This window comes from Seriola lalandi, unplaced genomic scaffold (assembly GCF_002814215.2).
Source record: "Seriola lalandi dorsalis isolate HSWRI2012SDOR001 ecotype SW California unplaced genomic scaffold, Sedor1 jcf7180002055008, whole genome shotgun sequence".
In the NCBI taxonomy this organism is placed as follows: domain Eukaryota; kingdom Metazoa; phylum Chordata; class Actinopteri; order Carangiformes; family Carangidae; genus Seriola; species Seriola lalandi.
Window position 1 is genome coordinate 709830 of NW_019525551.1, and position 26336 is coordinate 736165.

General features: G+C 42.3%; 1 protein-coding gene across 8 annotated transcripts in view; it reads left to right on the forward strand.

Annotated features, from left to right (window-relative positions):
* LOC111647725 (uncharacterized) overlaps positions 1 to 26336 on the forward strand; it is a 105714-nt gene that overhangs the window by 15302 nt on the left and 64076 nt on the right. For all 8 annotated transcript variants that reach the window (XM_087171521.1, XM_087171524.1, XM_087171525.1 and 5 more), the window contains exons 2-7: positions 15553 to 15596; positions 18834 to 19002; positions 20632 to 20729; positions 21616 to 21693; positions 21872 to 22115; positions 22865 to 23057. In XM_087171521.1, coding sequence (XP_087027647.1) covers positions 15564 to 15596; positions 18834 to 19002; positions 20632 to 20729; positions 21616 to 21693; positions 21872 to 22115; positions 22865 to 23057 — 815 coding nt within the window. In that variant the 5' untranslated portion in view covers positions 15553 to 15563. The remainder of the gene's footprint in view (positions 1 to 15552; positions 15597 to 18833; positions 19003 to 20631; positions 20730 to 21615; positions 21694 to 21871; positions 22116 to 22864; positions 23058 to 26336) is intronic.

The window sequence follows — 26336 nt, forward strand, 5'->3', positions numbered from 1 at the left end:
GGGGTTCCTCGCGTCCAAAAAAGGATACACAAAGAAAATGCTATAAAATCATCATATATCAATATTTTTTTCTGCTTTTTTTTTTTTTGCATACATCTCTTAAACCACTTCAGTTCTGCTCAAACCTACCAAATGTTTATTAGTTTTCAGGATTTTAACCCTTTAAATGCCAGTTTGAAGACATGTTGCCTCTTGTTTTATTAAAAAAAAAAGGACAGAATATGAGATATTTCCCACATAATACATGATGGAGGGATGTGACATTGTTTTATATCAGAGTCTTTTATATCAAGGCATTTCTGAAAACCAGAATATGATCAGGGTGACTTTTGAACACTGGAAATAAATCATGTACTCATCCCGGCAGTAGCCCCTGTGGCACTCAAAATTTCCCTGGAATTTTGTAGTAAGAATTAGTATTGGATTAGATACTCATTTGCAACAGTATCGATATCAACACTGCCGTCTTCCCCTCCTCCATTTGACACTTTGGCTGTGTATTGGCAACAATCTGGCAATACCATACATATCATGAAAGGGTGTGAAGATACGATATATTGGGATACTACAAGTAAGGTGCTATATTGAATTTTTTTTTTATTTGATATTTTTGGGAAAGCTCATATTATAAAGAACATGCAGTGTTATATGCATAAACAAATAGTTTATTTTTATGCATTCAGACTCAGAACAGTTGGAAACTTGTTTTTGCTTTAGCTGTTGGCAAGCTACAGTGCTGCATCTCTGTTGGCAAGCTACAGTGCTGCATCTCTGTTGGCAAGCTACAGTGCTGCATCTGAAAAAGGTTGTAACACCTCTGATCCTAGTAGTCGCACCACCGTTGGCAATTTGATTGCCGAGATTCAGACTGTGTGCAAAGCACTGTACGTGGGTCATGTCTCCAAGTCTAGCCACGACACAGGGTTGTCCCCTAGCACCGGCTGGCGGCCAAACGGCTGGACATTAAAGCATTTCCAGCCGGCTGATCTTTCCCTCCTGACGTCCTGTGTCTGTCGGAGAAACACAGATCTCTGATGTGAAACTTGCGTGTTTTTACTGTTTTAATCAGGTCAGTTTGTTTTTGAGAGGAGATATCTGCAGATCAGCATCTAGTCTGCAGTATATCTCTGTCCCTGCTCCATGTTTGTCAGCGCTGTACATACACACACACGCGCACATGGGGCGTCACGGCAGAGCAGTGATGTGAAACAAATAACCCGAAGATTACCCGAGTTGATGTTAACTATGCTCATAGTTATTGTAAGTAAGTGCTATAAAACCTTTGCAAATAAAAAGCCAAAACTTTATCAATATACCTGTCCAACCTGCATAAATGTTAAATTGTAGAATGAGACATTTTAATTTCCCCTGTCTGCGCCCGAAGCCTGTACACTTGCAAGATCTCTTGCTAATGAGAGGAGTGGAAGGAAGGGAAGAGTCAAATGGCTTAAATACAACACAAGCCTACTGTCACAAAACCAGTCACCATGTAAACTATTGATAAAATATCAATAAAGCGCTTCAAAATATGGACATAGTATCACGTCTTGAAATATTTTAGTGTATCGATATTTTCTTACACCCCTAGATGATACAACTTGTACAACAATATGTGAGAGGGAAGGTGTGAGTTTCTTTGTTAGCCTAGCTCATGTAATCTAAAGGTACCAGGTTAGAGGGAGGAGGTTAGCTTCATGCAGGTTCTAGAACTGAGACGTACTGTTATGTGTGTGAACATACAAGTACCCGATTAACTGTATGACTGACTACGACCTAAGCAAACATTACAACAACATGACATCAATCAACAAGTACATTAACAAAGTTAAGACTTCTGCTGCTTAGCTATGCTGTGCTGTGCTGTGCTGGGAAAGGTTAGGCTCAGTCAGTTAAAATACCCAGTCCTTAGAACAAGCAAAGAGGTCCTTTCCAGTGTTTTGTAAAATCCAGTGAGTTGGGAGGTTTCCTGGTGGAGTAAAGTCCTGTCTGGCTGTGTTGCTTGCTGTTATCTCCTTTGTTCTCCTCACAGAGTTAGCTGTTCCATGCTAACTCTGCTACGACTCCTGTTGCTTGGAAAATCAGCTATCCTTGTGTTGTAGCTGCTGATTCTGAAGAGGATTTAGCTGATAGCCACATTAGCCGTCTGTTAAGTTATCATTAAGCTAGCGGCTATGGCTAATAATAAAACGACCAATGTCAAGGTGGGAGCTAGGCAGCAAACTTTATCAGTCCTGCCCCTCTGTAACATTATTAGACAGTGTTAATTTAACATAACACAATTATTTGTGTCTGAAAAGTGTTATATTTCTTCTAAGGTCCCAGATTGAAGCTGAGAAAAGTCGACCAGCAACTAGACAGAAACAGCAGCAGCCTACCCTACCAACTCTATTTGATCAGCAACGAAAATATGGTGCCAAGTCACCACAAGCACAGAAAATAAACAGGGCTGAATACATTTGTCGTATGTTTGTATGTACGTATATATATATATATACACACACACACACACACACCTTACAGTAAGTTTACTGTTTTTTTTTCTTTTTGCACTACTTCAGACAACCTAAAAAATAGTGTTGTCATTGATGTTTGTATTGTTATGATCTTTATTTAAAGGATTAGGGTTAGGATATTTTTTTTCTCCCTGTGGTATCGAAAATGGTATTGAATATTTTCCTGGGTATCGGTATCGAGTTTGAAATTTTAGTATCGGGACAACCCGAGCTGTCAGAGCACCAACATTTCATGTAAAGATCTAAATGTGTGGACATTGTTATGGTACACAGTGAGGCAGCACCACTCACAATCAGTCTTCATCAGGTAACCACTATGTTACCACCTCAGGAGTCACCTGACCACGGCTTTGACTGTTGCCATAACAACCAATAGTCTTCGTCAAGGTTTTAATTTTACTTTACGTTGTCATTTATGGACAACATCAACATGAATAGATTAAATCATTATGTATTGTCAGAGTGTAGCATGGATGTCCTAAAGTTACTGTCACCCTGGTTCCTTCCACTAAAATCCAATGGGAGCTTTCCATTGTCCTTTAGATTATTGCAGAAAATAAACAACAGTTTATGATACTTACTATTTACTGTATTTACTGATGTGTTTTATGTTGTAGAATATGTCTCAAGCTTGTCTTAACCACAGACCTTATGTCAGTTATCTAACCAGAGGTGCTGACATCCTAACTAATGTCTAGGTGTTAGGACTTGTTCCTGCAGGAGTCTACGTCCTCCAGTGAAGCTCTGCCCAGCCATTCAGGAGTAATGTGGGGAAGCTTTTTGGATGTAACACCACTTACAAGAAAACGGTTGAAGCTACAGCTGCCATATGTTATCGTAACCATGTCAAAGACACTAGAGTTGCTGTGAATGAACAGACCCATGTGGCGTTTAGGGCTCGGCTGTGTGTGATTTTATTTGGACCGATAATGTGTTATTATCTTTGTTGCAGTTTGTCGGTCTGCTCATGTGGTTTTTGTCCAACACCTCAGTGAAGTACAGTCACACTGGACTGGAACTGATCACACTGGTAATTACAGCACAAGGCTCATTTACTAACTGATTATCATCACAGCAGAAATGTGGATGGGTCACAGGTGAACTAATAGAACGGCTCTGTTCTGCTGTTGTTTAATGCAGTAATTAGCAGTGTGATCAGTTCCAGCCCAGTGTGACTGTACTTCACTGAGGTGGTGGAAAAAAACCACGTGGTGCAGTGAGGGACAGAGACAGACAGAGAGAGATTATGTCTCCTTTGTCTGATAGCTAACTCAGTCTGACAGCTGTGAAATCAGAGGCTGCCGCTTGCTCTCTCTGCTCCACACTCTCTTTATATTCCTGCTGCACTGGTCAACATCACTGTGTAATTTACGTCCACACAACAATAAAGTTTAAGTTCAATTTACTGTAAAAATTGGTAAATAAGACACACTTTTAATACTCTTTTTTTCACTTAAAAATTGGAGTGTGTAATATAAACCTGTGCGTCCTATACACCAGTAAAATTCAGAGAAAAGTTGGATCTTGATATGGCTTTATTTATTTATTTATTTATTTATAGGTCTATGGGTTGGATCCAATGTAGACCCAGCATATAAAGCCACTAGAGCTTGCACGCGTCGCCACAGGCTAATTTCACTGGCTGCACTAGCTAGTGTGATAGATTTGTGAAGAGAAAGGGAATGTCACTTTTGTCAGAAGAATTCCTATGAACTTGGATAGATAGGGAGCATGGATGAGGTTCCCATGTGCTTTGATATGCCGCCTGATCGCGCTGTTAATGAAACAGGAGAGAAAATGGTACAAACTAAAAACGCCAGGACATGAGAAATCTCATTTCACCATAGTCCTGTCATGTTGTGCAGATAGCACAAAACTGCAGCCACTGGTCATCTTCCAAAGGGAAACATTCCTCAAAGAGTGCATACCAGCCGGTGTCTCCATACTAGTGCATGAAAAGGGCTGGATGGAGGAGAGGGCCATGATCAACTGGATTAAAACAGTATGGGGCAGAGGGCCAGGTGCACTTTTAAAGAAAAAGGCAACGCTGGTGATGGATGCATTCAGTAGTCATTTACACATCTCTGTGCATGAACAGCTGAAAGCTTTGAAAACAGACGTGGCCCTCATTCCTGGAATTTTGCAGCCTCTGGACGTTGGAGTGAACAAGCTTTTTAAAAACCAGGTTAGGCAGAAGGTGGTGGACTGGCTTTCAGGTGATCACTCTTTTAAATCAAAGACAGTTGGGAAGATATTCCCACGGAGCTTGTTCTGCGAGCAGTCCTGACGACCTCCATTTCAAGTTGACTGGATGGAAGAGAGGATGATGCTCTGTTTAACTCTGGGACTAGGACTGCTACAGAGTGCGAGGACAGTGTGCTTGGTGAGCCCTATAGCGACTTGGACGCAATCTTTGCACCCAGTGACAGCTCTGATAAAGAGCTTTGGGGAATCGAGAAATCAAACAGCCACACATCATTAAATATGCAAAGTTGCCTTCTTCTTTTAAGACGTTTAATTGAGACTCTTAGCCCAGGCCTAACTATTATGAGTTAATATATTTGGGGTTCATTTAAGCAAAACATATTGTATGGTCTACCATTAAGCCTACACACTGTTTCAGATGTAATATGTGTGTTTTGATTGTGTTTAAAAAAAGAAAATTGAAATTGCTTTGGAATAACTTGTATAAACTTGTTTGTAAACGAATAGCTACTGGTACATTTAAACCAACCAATCGTTAATAAAAAAACGTTTTTGCCAACGCGAGACCCCCAAAAAATAGCCTGCGTCTTATGTACGAATGGTTCTTATTTGCCGTTTTTTTACAGTACATTTGATCACATCTGGGACACATCCTGGAAAATAACAGCTAAGAAAAGGTAATTTAAAAATAGGAAATAAACTAATTATTTTTAATCTGTGAACTGAATCTATGTGAACTGAGTCTCTGTGAACTGAATCTATAAAGTCAGTCTGTGTGAACCGTGTGAACAGATTTGTGGTTGCATGTGTGAACAGAATGGTGATATAGAATGTTATGTAGAATGGTGAATTAGAATGTGTGTAAATTGGTGATATTGTCAGGCCTGGACTATAAAGAGGACTCAGATGACAGTGACAATTAGGCTGACTTTATTTAAATATTCCAACCCTGGGAGAGAGTGACAAATAAAACCAGCTATGAAAATTATGCTATCTAGACAAGACTAAAACTATCAGGGAAAAAATCTAGTAAACAAAAACCACTCCAAATGGAGGGACAAAACTGCTGAAACAAAAAGGAATATACCAACAGAAAATCACTCCACAAGGAGGCTACAAAAACGGCTATAAACTTGACAAACAGAAAACTCTATACTTTGAAAATACAAACAAAAAATCACTTGCATGGAGGTAAAGAATAAATACGAAAAGGCAGAGACAAGGCAAGGCAAGAACTGTGAATCAGAAGAACTGTGTGGCTGGGGTGCACGACTGGAACGAGACACTCTGGCACAAGACAAAGGGAAACGCAGACTATAAGACACATGAGGGCAATGGGAAACAGGTGGACACAATCAGGAATCAGGGAAGACACTCCGACAAGTGACACATGAGGAAGGGCAAGTGACCTGAAACAAGAGGAGAGTTACTTTTCAAAATAAAACAGGAAATGACAAGACATGGGGACAGGACAAAACGCCAACTTGACCTCACCGCGTGACAGATATAGAATGTGATATTGAATGGTATATAGATAGATAGATAGATAGATTATTTATCCCCAAGGGGAAATTCATGTGTTCATTAGCTCATTGTTGATAATAATAATAATAACAGTTGATAATAAATAAACAATAATAATTAGATTAGTCCACTTCCTTCGGCTGAGGTGTTGTACAGCCTGATGGGAGTGGGAACAAACGATCTCCTCAACCTCTCTGTTCTGCAGCTGAGATGAGATGTTTGCTGCAGCTGTAGCTGCTTCTCTGTCCTGCCAGAATGTTGTGGAGAGGATGGTTGGTATTGTCCAAGATGGCCTCCATCTTACATTGCATGCGTCTCTCCACAACAGTCCTGAGTGAGTCCAGACTCCTGCCAAGCACAGACCCAGCCTTTTTTACCAGCTTGTCCAGTCTCTTTGTGTTCATGTCAGACATGCTGCTGCCCCAGAAGACTGCAGCATAAAAGAGTACACTGGCCACCACTGACTGATAAAACGTGCACTATTTCACCTCCTGAGGAAAAGGAGCCAGCTCTGCCCCTTCTGGTAGATGGCATCTGTGTTCAGGGACCAGACCAGTGCACACCTAGGTATTTATAAGTGTGCACTACCTCAATGTCCTTCCCTCGAATGTTGACTGGCTGAAGGGTGGGCCTAGACCTCCAAAAGTCCATGACCATCTCCTTGGTCTTGGAGGTGTTCAGAAGGAAGCAGTTCTTGTCGCTCCATTCGCTGAAGGCCATCGTCAGATCCCTGTACTCCTGTTCCTGCCCATTCCTGATATACACCACAATAGCTGTGTCATCTGAGTATTTCTGGATGCGGCAGGAGGAGTTGTATTTAAAGTCTGCCTTACACAGGGTGAAAAGGAATAGAGCCAGAACAGTCCCCTGTGGAGCCCCAGTGTTGCTCATCACTGTCCCTGAGACACAGTTACCCAGCCTACTGTGGTCGTCTTGTCAGGTAATCCACAATCCAGGACATAAAGCAGGGATCCACCCCCATCCCTTCCAGCTTGTCTTTAAGAATGAGGGGTTGGGTGGTGTTAAAATGCACTTGAGAAATCAAAGAACATAATCCTCATGTAACTACCTGGCTCATCCAAGTAAGAATGGGCCCGGTGGAGCATGTAAAGGACGGCATCATCCACTCCAATATGTTCTTTGTAAGCGAACTGTAGAGGGTCTAGTGCATGTTCAACCTGTGGCCTCAGAAGGTGGAGAAGCAGCCGCTCCAGGCTCTTCACGATGTGTGATGTGAGGGCCACCGGTCTGTCCTCATTTATCTCAGCTGGTCGTCCTATTTTAGGTACCGGAACAAGACATGATGTTTTCCACAGGACCGGGACCCTCCCTGTTTGATGGGTTAAGTTAAAGATCCTCTGGAGAGGCTCAGCCAGCTGGGCTGCACAGTCCTTTAACAGCCTCGAACACACACCATCTGGGCCTGTTGCCTTTCCAGGACGTAGCGTCTTGAGTTCCACCATCACCTCCTCCACTGTAAAGGACAGGAGACTTGACCCCAGTATAGAGGGAGTTGCAGCTGCAGGGTCAGGTTGTGAAGCAGTGGGAGAGAGAACAGGTGAGGCTGTGTCAAACCTGTAGAACAGGTTGAACTCGTCCACATCACCTGATGTTTCCTGGCTGTTTTTCTCTTTATAGCCAGTGATGGTCCTCATCCCCTTCCACTCCTCTCTGGTGTTGTTGTGCTGAGCTTCCTCTCTACTTTCTTTTTGTAGTCCTCCTTCGCCTGCTTTAATCTCCTCTTCAGGTCATGTTGCAAACACCTGAGCTTCTCCCTGTCTCCATCCCTGAGAGCCTCCTTTTTCTGGTTGAGGAGGGTCTTGATGTTACTGGTGATCCAGGGTTTGTTGTTTGGAAAGCAGTGTACAGTTCTTGCTGGTATTACAGTGTACATAAAGAAGTTAATGTCGTCCATGGTACATTCAACCATTCTAGAAGAATGTTATGTAGAATGGTGATATAAAATGGTATGTAGAATGGTGATATGGAAATATATGTAGAATGGTGATATAGAATGGTGGCATATAGTGTTGTGTAGAATGAAATGTGGAATGGTGATATAGGATGTGATATTGAATTTTATGTAGAATGGTGATATAGAACAGTATGTAGAATCTTTATAATGGATGTAGAATGGAGAACATAGAATGGTAGCATAGAAGGTCATCTAAAGTGTTATGTAGAATGGTGATATAGAATGTTATATATAACGGTGATATAGAATTGTGTAGTAGAATGGTGCCTCACTGGCAGCAGAAGTGTTTTTAATGCTGTGTTACACAGAGGTTGTGTTAGACTTTCTCATTTTGCATCATTTTTAAAATTCTGTCAGTCTTTCAACTCTGAATCATTCACATAATGGAAACAAAATCTTTTAATGAAAGTCCACAGAGCTGACATCATGGGATCTGGGTTTGGTGGAGCATCATCATCAGTCAGGAGCTGATCCTAATGAGGCCGAACAGAGGATCTGTCTGTCGTGACTCAGTAATTATTGTGTAGCGATGAGTGGTTGTTAGCTGCTGCCTGAGTCACCACATAAATGTGAAAGACAGTGCTCCCAGTCAGTCAGATCAGTTGTTCTCGGTCCACTGGGACGTGTCAGTGATGATCCTGACTCACAGACGGAACTCTGATGATGATTCAGTGAGACACAGTGATAGTGCAGATAAAATGAAGGTGGTTGTTAAAGGAGCTGCAAGTAAGATTTGCTATTGCTACATAGCTCACGTTAGCATTAAGAGCTGTTTACTTGTTGTGAGTTCAGCATCAAACCTCATTCCTTTACTCACCAACAGCTGTCTCCAGAGATGGAAACAAACACCGATGTTAACGCTTGCTAACCAGCTAGTCCCAGCCTGGTCAGTCTTGTCACTGTAGAGTCCTGCTCAGAGGACCTATGATAACCTCTTGTCTTATAAACAATGGCTGAAACTCTCCCTAAGACTGTAAAGTGAACAGTTGTTCATGCTAATGTTAGCTATGTCGCAATAGTTAATCTTACAGAGTGAAGGTGATGTGTTACCACTGAGGACAGGTTACAGAAACATGTTGAGAGAGTGAGACAGCTTGATGGGAAGTGTAGTCTGTCTGTCGGTCTGACACCAGTCTGAGCTACATGTAGAAACCTATTTTCACTGACTCTGTTGTTTGTGTTGATGCTTCCTCCTGTTAACTACTCATTATTGATTGCCTCTCTGAACTTTGATGACCTGGTGGGATGAACCTGCTCTTTGCTGCTGTATCAGCTGGCTCCACATTACTGTGTGGTGTGGTCAGGTGATGTCTGCTGATGTCTACAGTGAAACATCTCGATGGACGATGAGATCGTAGGGGGCGGGGTTATTGATTGATTATAACCATAACATGCTGCAGTTTAACATTTTAAAAAGGAGTGGGGAGGACTGGAAACCTGTTAAACCATCCACTGTGGGATAAAACATTCAGTTGATCTTTGTTCTCCTCGGTACTGCAGATGTCAGACAAACTTTTTCTGACTTTACAGAGGAAGTCTCAGCCCTCTCCTTTTAATGTCCTGAAGGAGAAATATCACAGACTCTTCAATCTTTAAAGAACATTATGTTATGCAGAAATTCCCTCCAGACAGCACATCTCCAGCTTAACATCACCTGACCTGAATACTGTGCACTGATTCGCTGAATGAATTTATCAGACTGTTTTCAAGAACAGCACTGGAGTATAATGTTTTCTGCTGTAATGTGAACCCGCAGTGTCTTCGTCATGGACAGTAACTGATGTTGTTGTTGATGACTGTGTGGTGGAGTTTTCTTCCTGTGTCTGTTGGTGATGTGATTCTCTCTGGTTGTTGATATGAACAGAGAATTGGTCTCTGTGTGATCCTCAGATGTCAAACCTGAGTCTCTGATACTTTCAGTTTCATAGCTCACACTTCCTGTTGAACAGGAAGTTGGTCTGTATGTGACTGTCTATTTTCAGACTCCTGTCTACACAGCTGGAACAGCAGAGACCCACAGATCTGTGAGGGTTAGGTTTGTAGGAATTAGCAGCGTCATCTGGAGCTGCAGAAGCTTGTTGTGATAAAGCCAGAGCTGCTGCCACTTCATTGTACAGCTGCTGGAAGAGAGTGAATCTGCTGATCTGTGTGCAGCAGCTCTGTGCAGCAGAGGACAGTGGCTGCTCGCCTCCCCCTCCTCCCTCTCTTCCCTCTCCTCCCCCTGTTTCCCTCTCTGTCTCATTCCTTCCATACCAGACATACCTTCTGACCAGCTGAGTTAGTCTGTGTTCAGAGTCAGCATCGCTTGTATAACACATAATTACAACAAGTTGTGGAGGCACAGCTCCTCTCACCACAATCATGTGTGTGTGGCTCAGTAGCTTTTGTGTCTACCTCAGTGGCTGTGTGCTCTCAGATGTGCAGCTGTGTGTGTGTCTTACACTCCATCTACACACACATACTTTGGTGTTAAAACACACTTTTATTCCAGATGAATGAAACTGCATGCACACAAAGACAGATGCACAGTAAAACGCTGTGCACATATGGCTCTGTTTTATAAATCTCAGTCACATTTCCATTGAACTGTTTACAGCATCCATATCACTGTAATGTGTCTATACCAATGATCTCTAAGACAGGAACAAACGTGGAAATGTTCCTTTATGAGCACAGTAAGTAAGTGTTGTTACTGCTGAGAGTGTAACCTGACTCCTTCATCCACAGCAGTCTCTGAGCTTTCTCCTCTGTTTATTGTAAAGTATATTTTCACCGATTTGATCACTTATTTATTTGATTTAAATTCATCTGACTCATGATTTGAATTAAGATTCTGAGTCATTATTTCGGGTTATTGTTTGATCTGTTATCTGTGAGTGATCAAGTGATGATCAGTTGGGATAGGAGAAAGGGCTGGGAAGGTGTGGGGGGCGAGGCGTTGGGGCCGTGACCTCATGTTAGACTAGAGCTGTATGTTTTGTCTGAAATGAACATAAATATAAACAGCATTGTTAAATGAGCTCTGTCCATGATGTAACCTTGACTTTTATTTTGTAGATCTGTGAAATGTAGGTTATAAAGTTTTATTTTGTTTTTCTTCAGTAAATGTAATTTAAACAAAATATCACATAACAGAATTATTACACTAATAATATTGTATTTTATTATTTATACTAAAGTAATTAATCTGATTGTTTTCCTTGTTTGGATAGAAACAGTTGAATCACAAATTCATTGTGCAGCAGAGCTCCTGTGTCAACCATCACGCTGCTGGGATACCTCACTCAGTCCATATGGAGTTTATTAATTATATCTATTATGTATTAATATTGTAATTATAAATAGACGTTTATTAATGTGCCTTTAAAAGTCAGACCATGACATCAGTGTTGCATATGTTTTCATTAACACCACATCTGACCGGGTGTTTTCCTTCAGTTAAGTTTGAGAACACTGACATATTATCATCTTTGTAGTTGACATATTGAACCTGTGATGAAAAATCTGTTTATCTCCACATCCAGCTGTTGGAGATTATCATGGTGATCCATGTGGAGTGGTGTCTTTGTCACCTGATGAATCTCAGTCCAGTGTTCCCTCTCTTTCTTTTAGATCCGTGTTTGGTCGTCTTTAGCTGCTCAATGCTGCACTATGTTCACCAGCTGCTCTCTGACTGTCGGCAGCAGCAGGTAGAGGACAGAGGCTGATAACAGCTGCTTCTGGAAACAATACTGATGAGTGTGGAGAGAGTGAAGCTGTGGTCCATAAAACCAAAACAAAACCTCCTCCTCCTCCTGTCCTCTTCCTAAGGTCCAGTCTCTTCATACTATCTGGATCTCCTGTTATCGTCTGAAGTGTTGTTATCAGTCAGTCTGCTCAGTCCCTCAGTTTAGACGTCCTCTGTCTCCATGTGCGGAAAGGCCTCCAGCAGAGTTCAGCTGGTTGAAGCTGAAGTCACGGAGCAGTTGAGACTATGCTAATGACCCAGATTAATGTGTATGTGAGGTGTCTAAATAAACTGCAGTGTGTATGTTCATGGTGATGAAGGAAAGTGTGTGTGTGTGTTTTAATCGTTTCTGGAAACAGGAGCTCAGAGGAAGAGGATACATCATCAGAGAATCAGTGTTGATCTGGATCTGCAGGTGATGACAGAGCAGAAACGAATCAGAGTCCAGCATCTGTGTAAATGTTTTAAAATGAGCTACGGCTGTAGGTCTGGACTGACAAGGTGACTGCAGTGTGATGACACATGTCTCTGCTGTAGTTTCCACCTCTCTGCTGAACCTCCTATATTTAGACCAGTTGTAGCTGATTTATAAAAAGACATGATGAAGTATCTCAGCTTGTCTTTACTGTAGCGAAGCAGAGGTGATGAAGCTGTTTCTGCTGTCTACAGTGAGATTGAAGGCCTCTACATCTGACTCGCATCATAGTCACACTCTGATCCTTCATGCATGACTGGTCTCTGATTTCTGATGACACAGCATTCATTCATCTGATGAGGCCACTGATTTATCGGGGGTTGTCTCTACAGACAGTGGGACAGGAGGGTCATCTTCAAGTCCTCACCAGTTTACCTGCACTATCAGAAAGGTCTCTGTCATCAGTCACAAATGTTGTTGTTCAGGTGAGGAGTCAGTAGCGCTCAGGCTCCTGTAGTGTGGAGAACAGTGTGTCCTGTGGTGGAGAATCCTCCTCTCTTTAGTCAGCACACAGAGGTGGGAAATATGACATGACCATGTTGGGTGTCATTAATCACATGACAGTGGAGGCCACACACCAACTGAAGGCAGCCTGTTATTAGAGATGATGAAGTTTCTGTTGCACAGATTCTACAGAAAACAACGGTCCTACTATTAATCCTGTCTCTCTCAGGCTCAGTCAGACTACAGACTAAGAGCCCATGTCGTACAGTCATGCTCCCCAGAGGATGAAGCTTCTTGACTGTAGGTTCACTGACTATTCCTTTAGCATCATCGTCATCATCATCATCATTATCACATTCACATTCCCACAGGATGAACTGTTATAACTAATAATTAATGTAATAATAATGTAATAAATAAGTTGTAGCTACTGTAGATCAAATCTGAATCACAATAAACAACTGAAGATCCAGGTGGAGGCCCAGGTGGAGTTCCAGGTGGACTCAGGTTAGGTTCTGTCTAAGTGGAGCAGACCACTTAAAGTGAAGCTCTTGTTTTACCTCCAGAAAGAGACTAACCTTGAGAGGCAGCTGGAATTCGCTCATAGGTGCACCACAGTGGTTGGGACTAATGAGGATCCTCTGAGGGAGAGCTACTTGCAGTTTCATCTACACGCTAACTATCTTTGAAAGCTCCTCAGACTGCTGCTCTTCTGTCCTCTCCTTCTATGTTATATGACAGAGAGATGGTTCATCCAATCAGCTGCTGAGTATTTTTATTCAGAGATGTTTAACTGGTAGGTTAGGATGAGACTCTGAGATTCAGTAAAACACAGAGTTTAAACTGAAGAGCAGACGTTAGATACAGCTGTTTCCTTGTGTGTTTTACAGCTGTTTTACAACTGTTTCACCAGTGGTTTACAGGTGGTTTACAGAATGTTTACAGGAGATGTTCACATTGAGACCACTGAGGTATGTGTGTGGACATCTGTGACGGAGTGTATGACAATAAGTAACTGTCATCAGACAGAATGATGTGTGTCTCTACAGTCTCCACCAGACCTGTTTAAGTTCACCATGCAGACGGGATGTGAACCTCCCTCACACTCATGTATGAGCAGCTTGAACAGCTGTGTGTCTGTCTGTCAGGAACAATCAGACTGTGTGTGTGTGTGTGTGTGTGTGTGTGTGTGTGTGTGTGTGTCTGTGTCTGTGTCTGTGTCTGTGTGTGTGCTCGCTGTGAGGAAGACTTGTCTTCTTATGTGAGCGGAGGATGACTTGTGAGGCTCCTCTGTTTTCCTCTCACTTCCTGTTTGCTGGTCATGAATGGATCAAGTACATCACTGCAGATGTTTGGTGCTGACCCCAGATCTGTGTCCGTCTTGCATGTCTGTCATTATAACACAAAGCCAGTCAATGTCTCTGCTGACTGCAGTGTCCTGATCACACCTGAACCCGGCTCACCTGAGAGGGACGGAGATCTCTATCAGACCGCTCCTGACATTTGTTCTGCTCCTTGTCCAGGGGAAACCTGGACCTAGCATGCTGTGTGGCTCCCACTCCTCCTCTTCAGAAGAATGTCCAGTACCAGAGTCAGAACAAGAGTTCACTGACATCCCTGACAGAGAAAACGAGATATAAAGAGATGACAGATCTCTGACCTGAGCTCCAAAACTCTACAAACAACCAAAGTCACTGAGATCACATTCTGATGTTTTATGTTAACATCAACTGAAACTCCTGACGTGGATCTGCAGGATTTACACACTGCTGCCACATATATGAGTAAAGGCAACAATTTACCATAAAAGCCAGAGGTGTCCCTACATGTCTCTACCTGATACCTACCTCTACACCTGTGTTGGTGTGCAGGGACTTAAGATCAGTTTTTCTATATATTAATGAGAACATGTCCACATGAAGGTGTTCAGTGTCATCTTTCTCACCTAAAAACAGAGCTGCCAAAGTCACCTCAGAGTGGATGAGTGTTAACACACTGACTTAGTGTTTCAGGGTAACTACAATGTAAGCTGCCCATTCAGGACAGCTGTTGGTAATGACTGCTGGTTAACATGATACTGGCCAGCTTTGATGTCATTCTTGCTCAAGTGTCTGACAACAACCCTCAGGTGAATTCAGCTTTAAGTCACAGAGAGGCTGATCACTGGTGTAACAGAGCTCACCACCTGAGACTTCATGAAAACAAAGTGGAGATTTTAACCATACAGATTCTTAGGCGTAGACTGCTATAGTCTCGTAACCTGCCAGTCCAATCAGATACAGAACAGCACACACCCATCTCTGACACCAGTTAACATGCAGATGTATCTGACAGCTGAATGGCCCTGCATTAGGAACCTGTATTACAGGCTCCCTGTGATTGTTTCAGGTGTGCAGAGAGTGTGTGGAAACAGGCATACCAAACTATCAGGAAGGTTTGGATGCTTTCACCTGTCAAACGTGCTATTGCAGATTCAAACTGTTTTTTGTCTGTTTATGCTTTGTATTAAAGTGTCTATTAATAGGATTGATTGGGTTATTGGATTAATTGTATCGGGGTCCTGTTAATTCTTCCTTATTTGCTCATTCGGTCGCCTCATCTTATTTAATGTCATCACAAGTTTCTGTTGTGACTTGTTTTCTCCTGTAGAGCCGATGCTCACGTCTCTGTCTCCTGTGTTTCCTTTTAGAATCCAGCACCATGAGACTGAAACCCCAAAAGGCTCCTCTCTATGTGAGTATCTAACACTGTAGCATGATGTTACCTCAGTGCAGCTGTAGTTGGTGAAATGTAGCTGCCCTGCTGCCTTGTGTGTGATTAACCTTTCTAAAGACAAACAGAACCTCACGTGGATTCTTTAGTGTTGGTCTTGACACAGCAGATGTGTCTGGTGTCTTTATACTGAGTCCTCCAGCAGCTGTTGTCAGATATTAAAGCTAAACTGCTACACAACTAATAAGCCATACTCTAATAGTGACTAAGCTGTTATTTATCTCTGAATGTATTTCCATGAAAGGTCTCAAGTAAGTCTATGAGCTACTGCTTGTGACCAGAAGGTTAGCCTCTGTTAGCCTCAGTTAGCTTCAGTTAGCCTCATATAGCCTCTGTTAGCATCAGATAGCCACAGTTAGCCTTGGTTAGGCTCACCTAGCCGTTGTTAGCCTCAGTTAGCCTCACCTAGCCTTTGTTAGCCTCAGTCAGCCTGATAGCTTCCAATAGCCTTTGTTAACCTCAGATAGCCTCAATTAGCCTCAGTTAGCCTCTGTGGTTGTTGTGCTGTGTAACAGCTGCATCGCCTCTGTGTTGGAGTTTTCTGAGGTAATGAAACACCCTGAATTAAAAACAGCATTTAGAGAGATGTGTAGTCTATGAACACACATCCTCTATATAAGTTAGTGAGTCTGTTGTGTAGTAACTAGAGTGCAGAGATGATACTTATATAATACATCCAAGGTCTCTGGCTACAAAATGACCACCATCATTAATCCTAATAATCGAATAATAATAATAATAGTAATAATGATCTTATCTTTCTGTTTGACACACCTCCATTTAATCGGTGTACAGCAGGTGACATGGTGACAATATGGTGACTTTTGAAAATGTTAATTTGAAAACATTTGAGATCAGTCTGAGCTGTTTCCTAATGTGACACCATTTACATACTGGCTTTTGGTCGTCTAGAACTTGTCCCTGATGATCCGAATCGGATACTAAATACCTACATTGACCAGTCTGAAAGTGTTTTCATGTGATTTGTAATCGGATACCTTGAGAACTAGTGAATTAAATTATTATCAAAAAATATTGATATTAAATAATAACTTTAAAACGGATTAAAGTCTTTGGGGCACCAGCCTAAACTAAGACGCAAAATAGCCAATATTGTTTGTAAGTCTCAAATTATTAATATTAATCTGGAACTCTGATTAATAATTATCTTAATAACTAAAACCAAACAACCATATCAACGGTAAGTTAAAGTTGAAGGATTGGAATTCTACTGAGTAGAGGTTGGCAACATTCACACTTGTGCAACATTAAACACACCAGTAGTTATACTTAAAGACATTTATTTACAATGGAACAAAGTAAAAACACAATGTCTAATCTAGTATATACATGTATTTGTGTGTGTGTGTGTGTGTGTGTGTGTATGGGGGTGTGTCTGTGAGGACACAGAAAAAGGCAAGATGGCCGATATAAATTGGTTGCTGTGACCAGATGACCTGAACAAAGAAGACTACACAAGATGGCAGTAAACAAAGAAACTACTCAAAATAGCCACTAAGACCACCTAGTGTGTGGGGGAGGGAAGGTGTGAGTTTCTTCGTTCACTGTTATACTGCTACACCTGTGTTGGTGTGCAGTGACTTTAGATCAGTTTTCTATATATTAACGAGAACATGTCCACATAAAGGTGTTCAGTGTCATCTTTCTCACCTAAAAACAGAGCTGCCAAAGTCACCTCAGAGTGGATGAGTGTTAACACACTGACTTAGTGTTTCAGGGTAACTACAATGTAAGCTGCCCATTCAGGACAGCTGTTGGTAATGACTGCTGGTTAACATGATACTGGCCAGCTTTGATGTCATTCTTGCTCAAGTGTCTGACAACAACCCTCAGGTGAATTCAGCTTTAAGTCACAGAGAGGCTGATCACTGGTGTAACAGAGCTCACCACCTGAGACTTCATGAAAACAAAGTGGAGATTTTAACTGCACAGGTTGTTAGCCTAGCTCATGTAATCTAAAGGTACCAGGTTAGAGGGAGGAGGCTAGCTGCATGCAGGTTCTAGAACTGAGACGTACTACAGGTATGTGTGTGAACATACAAATACACGTCTAACTGTTTGACTAACCACAACCTCAGCAAACATATCAACAAAAAGACCTTAATCAACAGGTACAAGTTAAGACTTCTGCTGCTTAGCTGTGCTATGCTGTGCTGGGAGAGGTTAGGCCCAGTCAGTTAACGTTACCCAGTCCTTGGAACAAAACAAAGAGGTCCTTTCCAGTGTTGTTGTTAAGTCCAGTGAGTTGGGAGGTTTCCTGGTGGAGAAAAGTCCTGTCTGACTGTGTGACATCCGCTGTTATCTCCTTTGTTCTCCTCACAGAGTTAGCTGTTCCACGCTAACTCTGCTGTGACTCCTGTTGCTTGGAAAATCCGCTCGCTGACCTTGTGTTGTAGCCGCTGATTCATTGCTCACTCACTGTTCCGTTACCAACTCACTTGTCATTTGTTACAGCTGATTGTTCATTCTTCACTTCTCACAGTTGCTGCTCACTCTGTATTGCTTACTCTATACTGCTCACTCTTTACCCTTCACTGTTCACTGTTCACTCTTTAGTCTTTACTGCTCACTCTTCCGTGTTTACAGCTTACTCTTCACTCTTCACTGCTGCTTCTTCACTTCCCACTCTTCACTGCTCACTCTTCACTCTTCACTGTTCACTCTTCACTGCTCACTCTTCAATGTTCACTGCTCTCTTCACTCTTCACTGCTCACTCTTCACTTTTCACTGGTCACTCTTTATGTCACTCTTCACTGTTCATTGCTCACTCTTCAATGTTCACTGCTCACTCTTTATGTCACTCTTCATGTCACTCTTTACTGCTCAGTCTTCACTCTTTGTTGCTCACTGTTCAATTTTCACTGCTGATGACATTCAGAAAAACAGTGGATGGTTGTGATCAGTACCAGGGGAGAAGTCCCATTTGATTTATACAGCCCAATGTCACCAGTTTGTTTCAAACCATTTCAGTGTAGAGCCTTCAATCAACAAAACAAAACAATATCACCATGAGCTCCATTCAGTAGCTGTGTAAGAGCTTTCAATTCAGGGATTTATTCTTAGCAGCTTTCATTCAGGTTAGTACACTTCACCTATATGACATTAGTATGTCGTATAGATTTCTGTCTTGCAGAGGGAGGTGCTGTTTCCACAAGTGAATGTGTGTCTCCTCTCAGGGGGAGTGTGTGTTGACTGTTCAGCTTGACGATGATGATGTGTGTCGTGCTGAAGAGGAAGAGGAAGAAGAGGAGGTGGAGTTTTATCTTTTATTCTCAGGATCCACCCAGAGACATGTAAGCAGCACCCTGAGAGTCAGCCACATCACTCTGCAGGCTGTGTGTCCAGGTACAACACACAAACACAAACACACACACACACACACACACACACACACACACATACACACACACAGAGACACAGACACACACACACACACACACACACATACACATACACACACAGAGTCGGTGCCTACAGTATGTGTGTCTTGTTTCTCCAGTTTATGCACTGTGTGATGTTCTGTGTTGTTGTTAAGTGAATAAAATGTTGACCTGAATGAAGGAAGAGTGTCAACAGATTGAGTTTTAGGAGATAAGGCCGTAATGTTGCATATATATATATATATATATATATATATATATATATATATATATATATGCAACTTATGAAAACAAAGGATCAAATATATTAAAAGCTGCCTATATTACTTGACCCAAGCATTTTCACTGCATTAGTGCTCCTTAATAAAAGTATTAATATAAGCGCATATCGGGGAATACAAATGCCTGTACTGATAAATTGTGATAGGCCAGCCGACTGATAAATCATTAAATAGTTGTTATATTTGGAGAATTTAACTTAGCGTAAGATTTGATTAGTTGTCATTTCAGTTGTTATACTCTTTAATGATAATAATATTTATTATTTTTCCTCTTAAAATTAAAACTGTTCTTATATTTAGACTTAATCTTATGTAGCAGCAGTAGTAGCTGTGTGTGAGTGTTGTAAAGTGGCTTATACTGTGGTTGGAGATGCTCTGGAGAAATGGTGATTAGCCTGTCAGGGCACAGCTGATGTGTGAGCTGTTGACACATTTCACATCATGTCTCAGTGAAATCTTATGTGGACCTCACACATCATTACCTACTGACTCAGACACTCAGCAGGCCTCTTCAGTATCTTTGACACAAAACTGCTGCTACATAAGGGCTGTTGCTGTGGCGTCCAGGTGTTTCTTTTATTTTCCTACCCCATTTATAGCAATGAAGGTAGGCTAAATAACAGAAACACCTCTGTATAATGTAATACAGCTCAACAGCTCCACACACTTTAATCAAAATGATCAGTTGAGAACTATTTTATTACTAAGTCCTTATAACCTTCATGCTGGAGAATTTACTACAGGATTGTTGTATCAGACTGCATCAGTTTTAGCTGGATGTGTCTAATAAATTGCCAACTGAGCATATATTAGTAATTGTCAGTTGTATGCACAGTTGTATGCAAAGTGCCTGACAGGAATTAACTGGTTGATTTCGGTGCTGTTCTCACCTGTGAACTGCATATATGCATTGAAATACCAATGCATATACACCTACAAATATGCGTGGTACCCTAAAGATGCTCTTTGATAATAATAGTTTTATTTTATATTATTATCTTCATCATATAACATGTTTACCCCTCCTTTTAAAAATGTAATGTTTTATTGTGTACTGTAAGAACATCAGTGTTCAATAGTGTTTGTGTTCTCAGCTGAATGAGCCAGCCTGTAGTGTGATGGTGGTGACAGAGATGATGCCTCAGTGGTGATAATACCGACTGAACACCACTGCTCCTCAGGCTCTATGAGTGTGTTTGTGTGTTAAAAGTTGTTAAATGTTGTTTTGACCTTATTTTTTTATTCATGGGATGTCAGAAATGGTTTCTCTCTTTGTCTTTCTCTCTCCTCTCTCTCTTTCTCTCTCTGTGTAGCCCACAATCTGTGTGAGCAGGTCTTGGTGACGCTGTGTTGGGCTCGGCCTGGTGGACCAGTGGACTCACACTCCCAGGAGACCTTCTGCTTTGTTCAGGTGACAGCTCTGTCCCCTCTGGCTTAAAGGTGGACTCAGTCCTGTTTGCACCACATGTTGTTTTCAGACACAGCTGACGAGAGAACAGAATTCTGAGCCGATTTAGACCAACATTGATACTGTAAAGGAGCCTGACCAGTCAATGACAGCTGCTGTTAGCTACTGTTCGCTGCTGGTAGCTTTTGCTAGCTATTGTTAGCTACTTTTGGCTGCTGTTAGTTGTTGTCAAGTACTGTTACCTGCTGTTAACTGCTGTTAGCTACTTTTAGCTGGTGTTAGCTACTGTTAGCTGCTGTTAGCTCATCACGGTTTACTGCTGTAGGCTAATAATAAGCTATTACATCTCACTCTTTGTCTTTAACTGATGTGTTGTCAGATGATGTCGTATTTATAAAATCAGGATTATAGCAGCAGCAGAGCAGCAGCTTGGAAGAGACTGTTGGTTAACATGTCATCTTAATCGGTGTCCTTGAGTGCCAAGAAAGGCGCCTTTAAATAAAATGTATTATTATTATTATTATTATTATTATTATTAATGAGCCACATTTCTGACACTGTTTCAAACTTGTTCTATTGTCATGACAACAGAAACAGAAAAACATGTCAATGATGATACAACGTGATGATGTCAGTTGGTTCCAGCAGCTCCACAACAATTTTCAACTATGTCCTCCATCATTGACCAGGCACAGTCCAGACAGATACTGTGTTTGGACCTGGTCTTCTTAAAAACATCAGCCGTGGTCTCAGCCCTGCTCTGGGTGCACATGTGAAGTCTTGAATGAGAGTATTACGATGTCATTAAAATGCACTGAGAAAACCAAACAGTAATTTGAAAGATTTTTCAGAATAATGATGCCAGAATCAATGTGTTTGTGGTGTGTAGGACTTGGCCCTCGACGTGGCCCGCTTCCTGCTTGACAGCACAGCTCCTCAGAAAGTTTTACTATTTGATGATGAGCAGGTAAAGAGCTGGGAGTTGCATATATATTTATTCAGTAAAATGGTTTGCATGTTGCTTCAGGAAAGACATAAGACGAGTGTCACCTTTGACCTGTGTATATTTTTTCTTTGTCTGTGTGTGTGTGTCTGTGTCTCTATCTGTGTGTCTGTGTGTGTCTGTGTGTGTCTGTGTGTGTCAGATTCCTCTGAGAGAGTGTGAGAGGTTGGATCAGAGCCTGCCTCTGGCCCTGAAACACCTCAGCATGCCCCACCACAGGACTGCACAAACACACACACACACAGATGTGGACAGGCAGATGTGTCACCAGGCACATACTATCACAGCGACAGAGACGCACACTCATAGTGACACAGACAGACGCAACACAGAGACACACAAGGAGACCTGGATGGATGTGCCAACCCTGCTGGACAGCCGCAGCGGTGAGTTAGCATGCTCTTATTTTTAAAGTCACTGTCAGTCACTGTTTGCTTGTGTCCTCTGGTCTGTGTTACTCCACGACTCTGAGTGCTGAAGTCACTGACCCATGGCAGCCACCACCATGTTGGCATTAGCCAGCGTTAGCATTAGCCAGCCTGTGAGGCTAACCAGTGGAGTAGAAACTCAGCAGCAGGATGTCTTGATTGTTGTAAAGGGACAGACCACTTAACTGGGAATTTTTAACACAACAATGGCAACAAAGGCTCCTAGCAACAAAGGCTCTCAGTCAGCACTCAGCTGTTGCCATGGGGACACCCACTCAGAAGCTTGATGCTTTCAGACACTGTTTCCACAAATATGTCTAGAAACACTTTTGGAAACATGACCAGAAGTCATGAAACAGAGGAAATGTGGAAAATCCTTTGTTTTTAAATTGATGGACTGTGTGTTAATTCTTTATCAGCATAATTTAAATGAGAGCAAACCAAAGCAAATATATACATTGGTGTGACATTAATGTAATAACAGGACTAAAAAGTACCTCGTGAAAACAATGTTGAAAAGATCAGATATGACCAGGTGATAGAACGTCTTTCATATTTAAACTCAGTCCCATGACTGGAATGTCTAGGTTTAAATAAAAAACCAATATCAGTTATAAAGCAGTACCACAGATTAATATCACTGCCTCTCTCTGTGCAGTCTTATCAGCTGACGCCCCCCTCATGCTCTCTTGTTCATTCCTCTCCAGCTGCCTCTCAGAGCCAGCAGCTCTCCCGCCTCCTGCACCTGGCTGCTAATTACGGTCTGAGGACGGTGGCCTCGTTGCTCCTGCAGCAGCCAGGATGCCGGGAGGCTCTGAGCAGGACGGACACTCTGGGACGGACTGCAGTATGTGTGGCAGAGAGCAGAGGACATCAGCAGCTGGTGGAGCTCTTCACTGCGTGAGTGTCTCATATCTCAGTTTAAGAAGAGCTGCTATAGAGAGAAGCTGTTTCTGTGCCTCTGTGGCTTTAGGTTTTCAGGTGGTCCCTCTTCATGAATGTGATATCACAGGAGGGAACTTCTTCAAATTGGGTACAAACTTCACTTGGACTCTGAGAAACTGATTAGAAGTTTTTTTGTGATCTGATTGTGTTTGTCAATATATGTGTGTACATACAGTGGTATGAAAAAGTTTAGGCACCCCTCTGAGGCTGCATAATAGTTTACTCCGTCTTCACAGAAAATGATCACAGTGGCATGCCATTCATTTTCTAATAAAAGCTGTGTACTGGGGTATTTTCCAGACAAAGACTTTTAGTGTAGCAATATTAAGTTGTATGAAATTAAATCAGACTTGAAAAATAGAAAAATTTGAGCACCCTTGTCATTTTTTTGATTTGAATACCTGTAACTACTTAGCACTGATTAATTGGAACACAAAATTGGTTTGGTGAGATAATTAAGCATTGAGCTTCATAGACAGGTGCATCCAATCATGAGAACAGGTATTTAAGGTGGCCAATGGCAAGTTGTTCTTCTCTTTGACTCTCCTCTCAAGAGTGGCAACATGGGGGCCTCAAAACAACTCTCAAATGACCTGAAAACAAAGACTGTTCAACATAATGGTTTAGGGGAAGGCTACAAAAAGCTATCTCAGAGATTTCAGCTGTCAGTTTCCACTGTGAGGAACATAGTGAGGAAATGGAAGACCACAGGCACAGATCTTGTTAAGGCCAGAAGTGGCAGGCCAAGAAAAGTATCGGAGAGGCGAAGACGAAGGATGGTGAGAGTGGTCAAAGACAACCCACAGACCACCTCCAAAGACCTACAACATCATCTCGCTGCAGATGGTCTCACTGTGCATCGTTCAACAATTCAGCGCACTTTGCACAAGGAGAAGCTGTATGGGAGAGTGATGCAGAAGAAGCCTTTTCTGCACACACACCACAAACAGAGTCACTTGAGGTATGCAAAAGCACATTTGGACAAGCCAGCTTCATTTTGGAATAAGGTGCTGTGGACTGATGAAACAAAGATTGAGTGATTTGGTCATAACAAGGGGCGTTATGCATGGCGGCGAAAGAACACAGCATTCCAAGAAAAACACTTGCTACCCACAGTAAAATTTGGTGGAGGTTCCAACATGCTGTGGGGCTGTGTGGCCAGTGCCTGTACTGGGAATCTTGTTAAAGTTGAGGGTCGCATGGATTCCACTCATTGGCCCTCATTTATCAATCTTGCGTGGAAAACAGGCGCAGATCTGAGTGCAGAATTGGTCGTACGATAGGATACACGTGTGATTCATGAAACATTTGTATCGGACCAATCCCAGCGTACGAATGATCGGGTCTCGATAAATGCGGCGGCTGAATTCGATCGCCATTAACATGTTACGCCCTTAAATATTCCTGGTTCGGAGGCCTCGCCCACTAAGGTCAAACATGGAGAGAAGAGTTACTGGCAAAAAACGAAACTTTTCAGAGATGGAGATCGACATCCTGACATCCGAGGTGGCGCAAAATAAGGATGTGCTTTTTGGCAGTCTGAAGAGTGGGATCACAGGAGCTCATAAAACCGGTGTGTGGAAGAGGGTGACGGAGATGAGTTTGGCTCTGCAGTGCCGCCTCCTGCAGCCGCGCGCCAACACAGCTGTTTTGAGAAATAAAAGAATCGTGTGTGTCCCCCGGTCACCTGCCCACCACGTTTAAAAGTGATAGCTTGGCATCACAAATCACCTGTACATTTATAGAGTAGTAGTTTTTGCGATTGATGAATGCGGAATCATTCATGGATGGTGCCTTCAGACGCACATGAGTGCATTCAGTTGCTCCAACCAAATTTGGAAACCCAGCAATCTCATAAAATTGCCTTTTAATCACAGATTGCTGGGCATCATTGTATGGGAACCGAATGTACCTTCGGGAGACGATGCCAACACTGCTGGTATCGTCCTGCTGATGGTTGGCTGGGAGATCTCCCGCTATAAGGTCGCGGTGGCCAAAAACCCAGGCATTTGACCGTCTGTTTTCCCTCTTCAAACGGGCATCTAAATTGTTGCATAACTCGATGATGACATGTCTTGGGAGCCGAAAGCGACTTATCAGCCAAGCATCACTCTCCATGAGGAGATCCGTGCGCTCACGTCTGACACACGCTTATTGTTCCTCCAAAACGAGTAAATCTGCCATCGTTATGATTTGATAACTGTCAAAGCATCTTCCCCAGATCTGTACCTCGATATAATCCTGTTTCGGAGGTTTATAGACAATTCCTTTGACTTCATGGCTTGGTTTCTGCTCTGACATGCACTGTAAACAGTGGGACCTTATATAGACAGGTGTGTGCCTTTCCAAATCATGTCCAATCAGCTAAATTTACTACAGGTAGACTCCAATCAAGTTGTAGAAACATCTCAAGGATGATCAGTGGAAACAGGATGCACCTAAACTCACTTTTGAGTGTCATAGCAAAGGGTGTGACATTTTTTATTTTTTAATAAATTTGCAAGAATTTCTAAAAAACCTTTTTCGCTTTGTCATTATGGGATATTGTGTGTAGATTGATGAGAAAAAAAATTTAATCCATTTTGGAATAAGGCTGTAACATAACAAAATGTGGGGAAAGTGAAGGGGTGTGAATACTTTCCAGATGCACTGTATATGCCTTCAATTTAGTGGGAATGAAGGATCTCCTGAACCTCTCTGTTCTACAGCATAGCGAGATGGAACGTTTGCTGCAGCTGTGGCTGCTTCTCTGTCCTGCCAGAATTTTGTGGAGAGGGTGGTTGGTATCGTCCAAGATGGCCTCCATCTTACATTGCATGCATCTCTCAACAACAGTCCTGAGTGAGTCTAGAGTCCAGTCCTCCTGCGCATGCTTTAATCTTCTATTCAGCTCATGTTGCACACACCTGAGCTTCTCCCTGTCTCCATCCCTGAAGGCCTCCTTTTTCTGGTTGAGGAGGGTCTTGATGTTACTTGTGATCCAGGGTTTATTGTTTGGAAAGCAGTGTACAGTTCTTGCTGGTATTACAGTGTCCATAAAGAAGTTATTGTAGTCTGAGGTACATTCAACCATTTTATCAAGGTCAGGGTCCTTGCTGTTATCACTTCCCTGTGACTGCAACAGAACATTCAAATCTGTGCACTCAGAACAGTCCTATAGGGACTCAGTGGCCTCCGGGGTCCAGTGCCTGAATGAGTGGGTGGTTGTAGACCAGCCTCAGTACACAGGGTTTA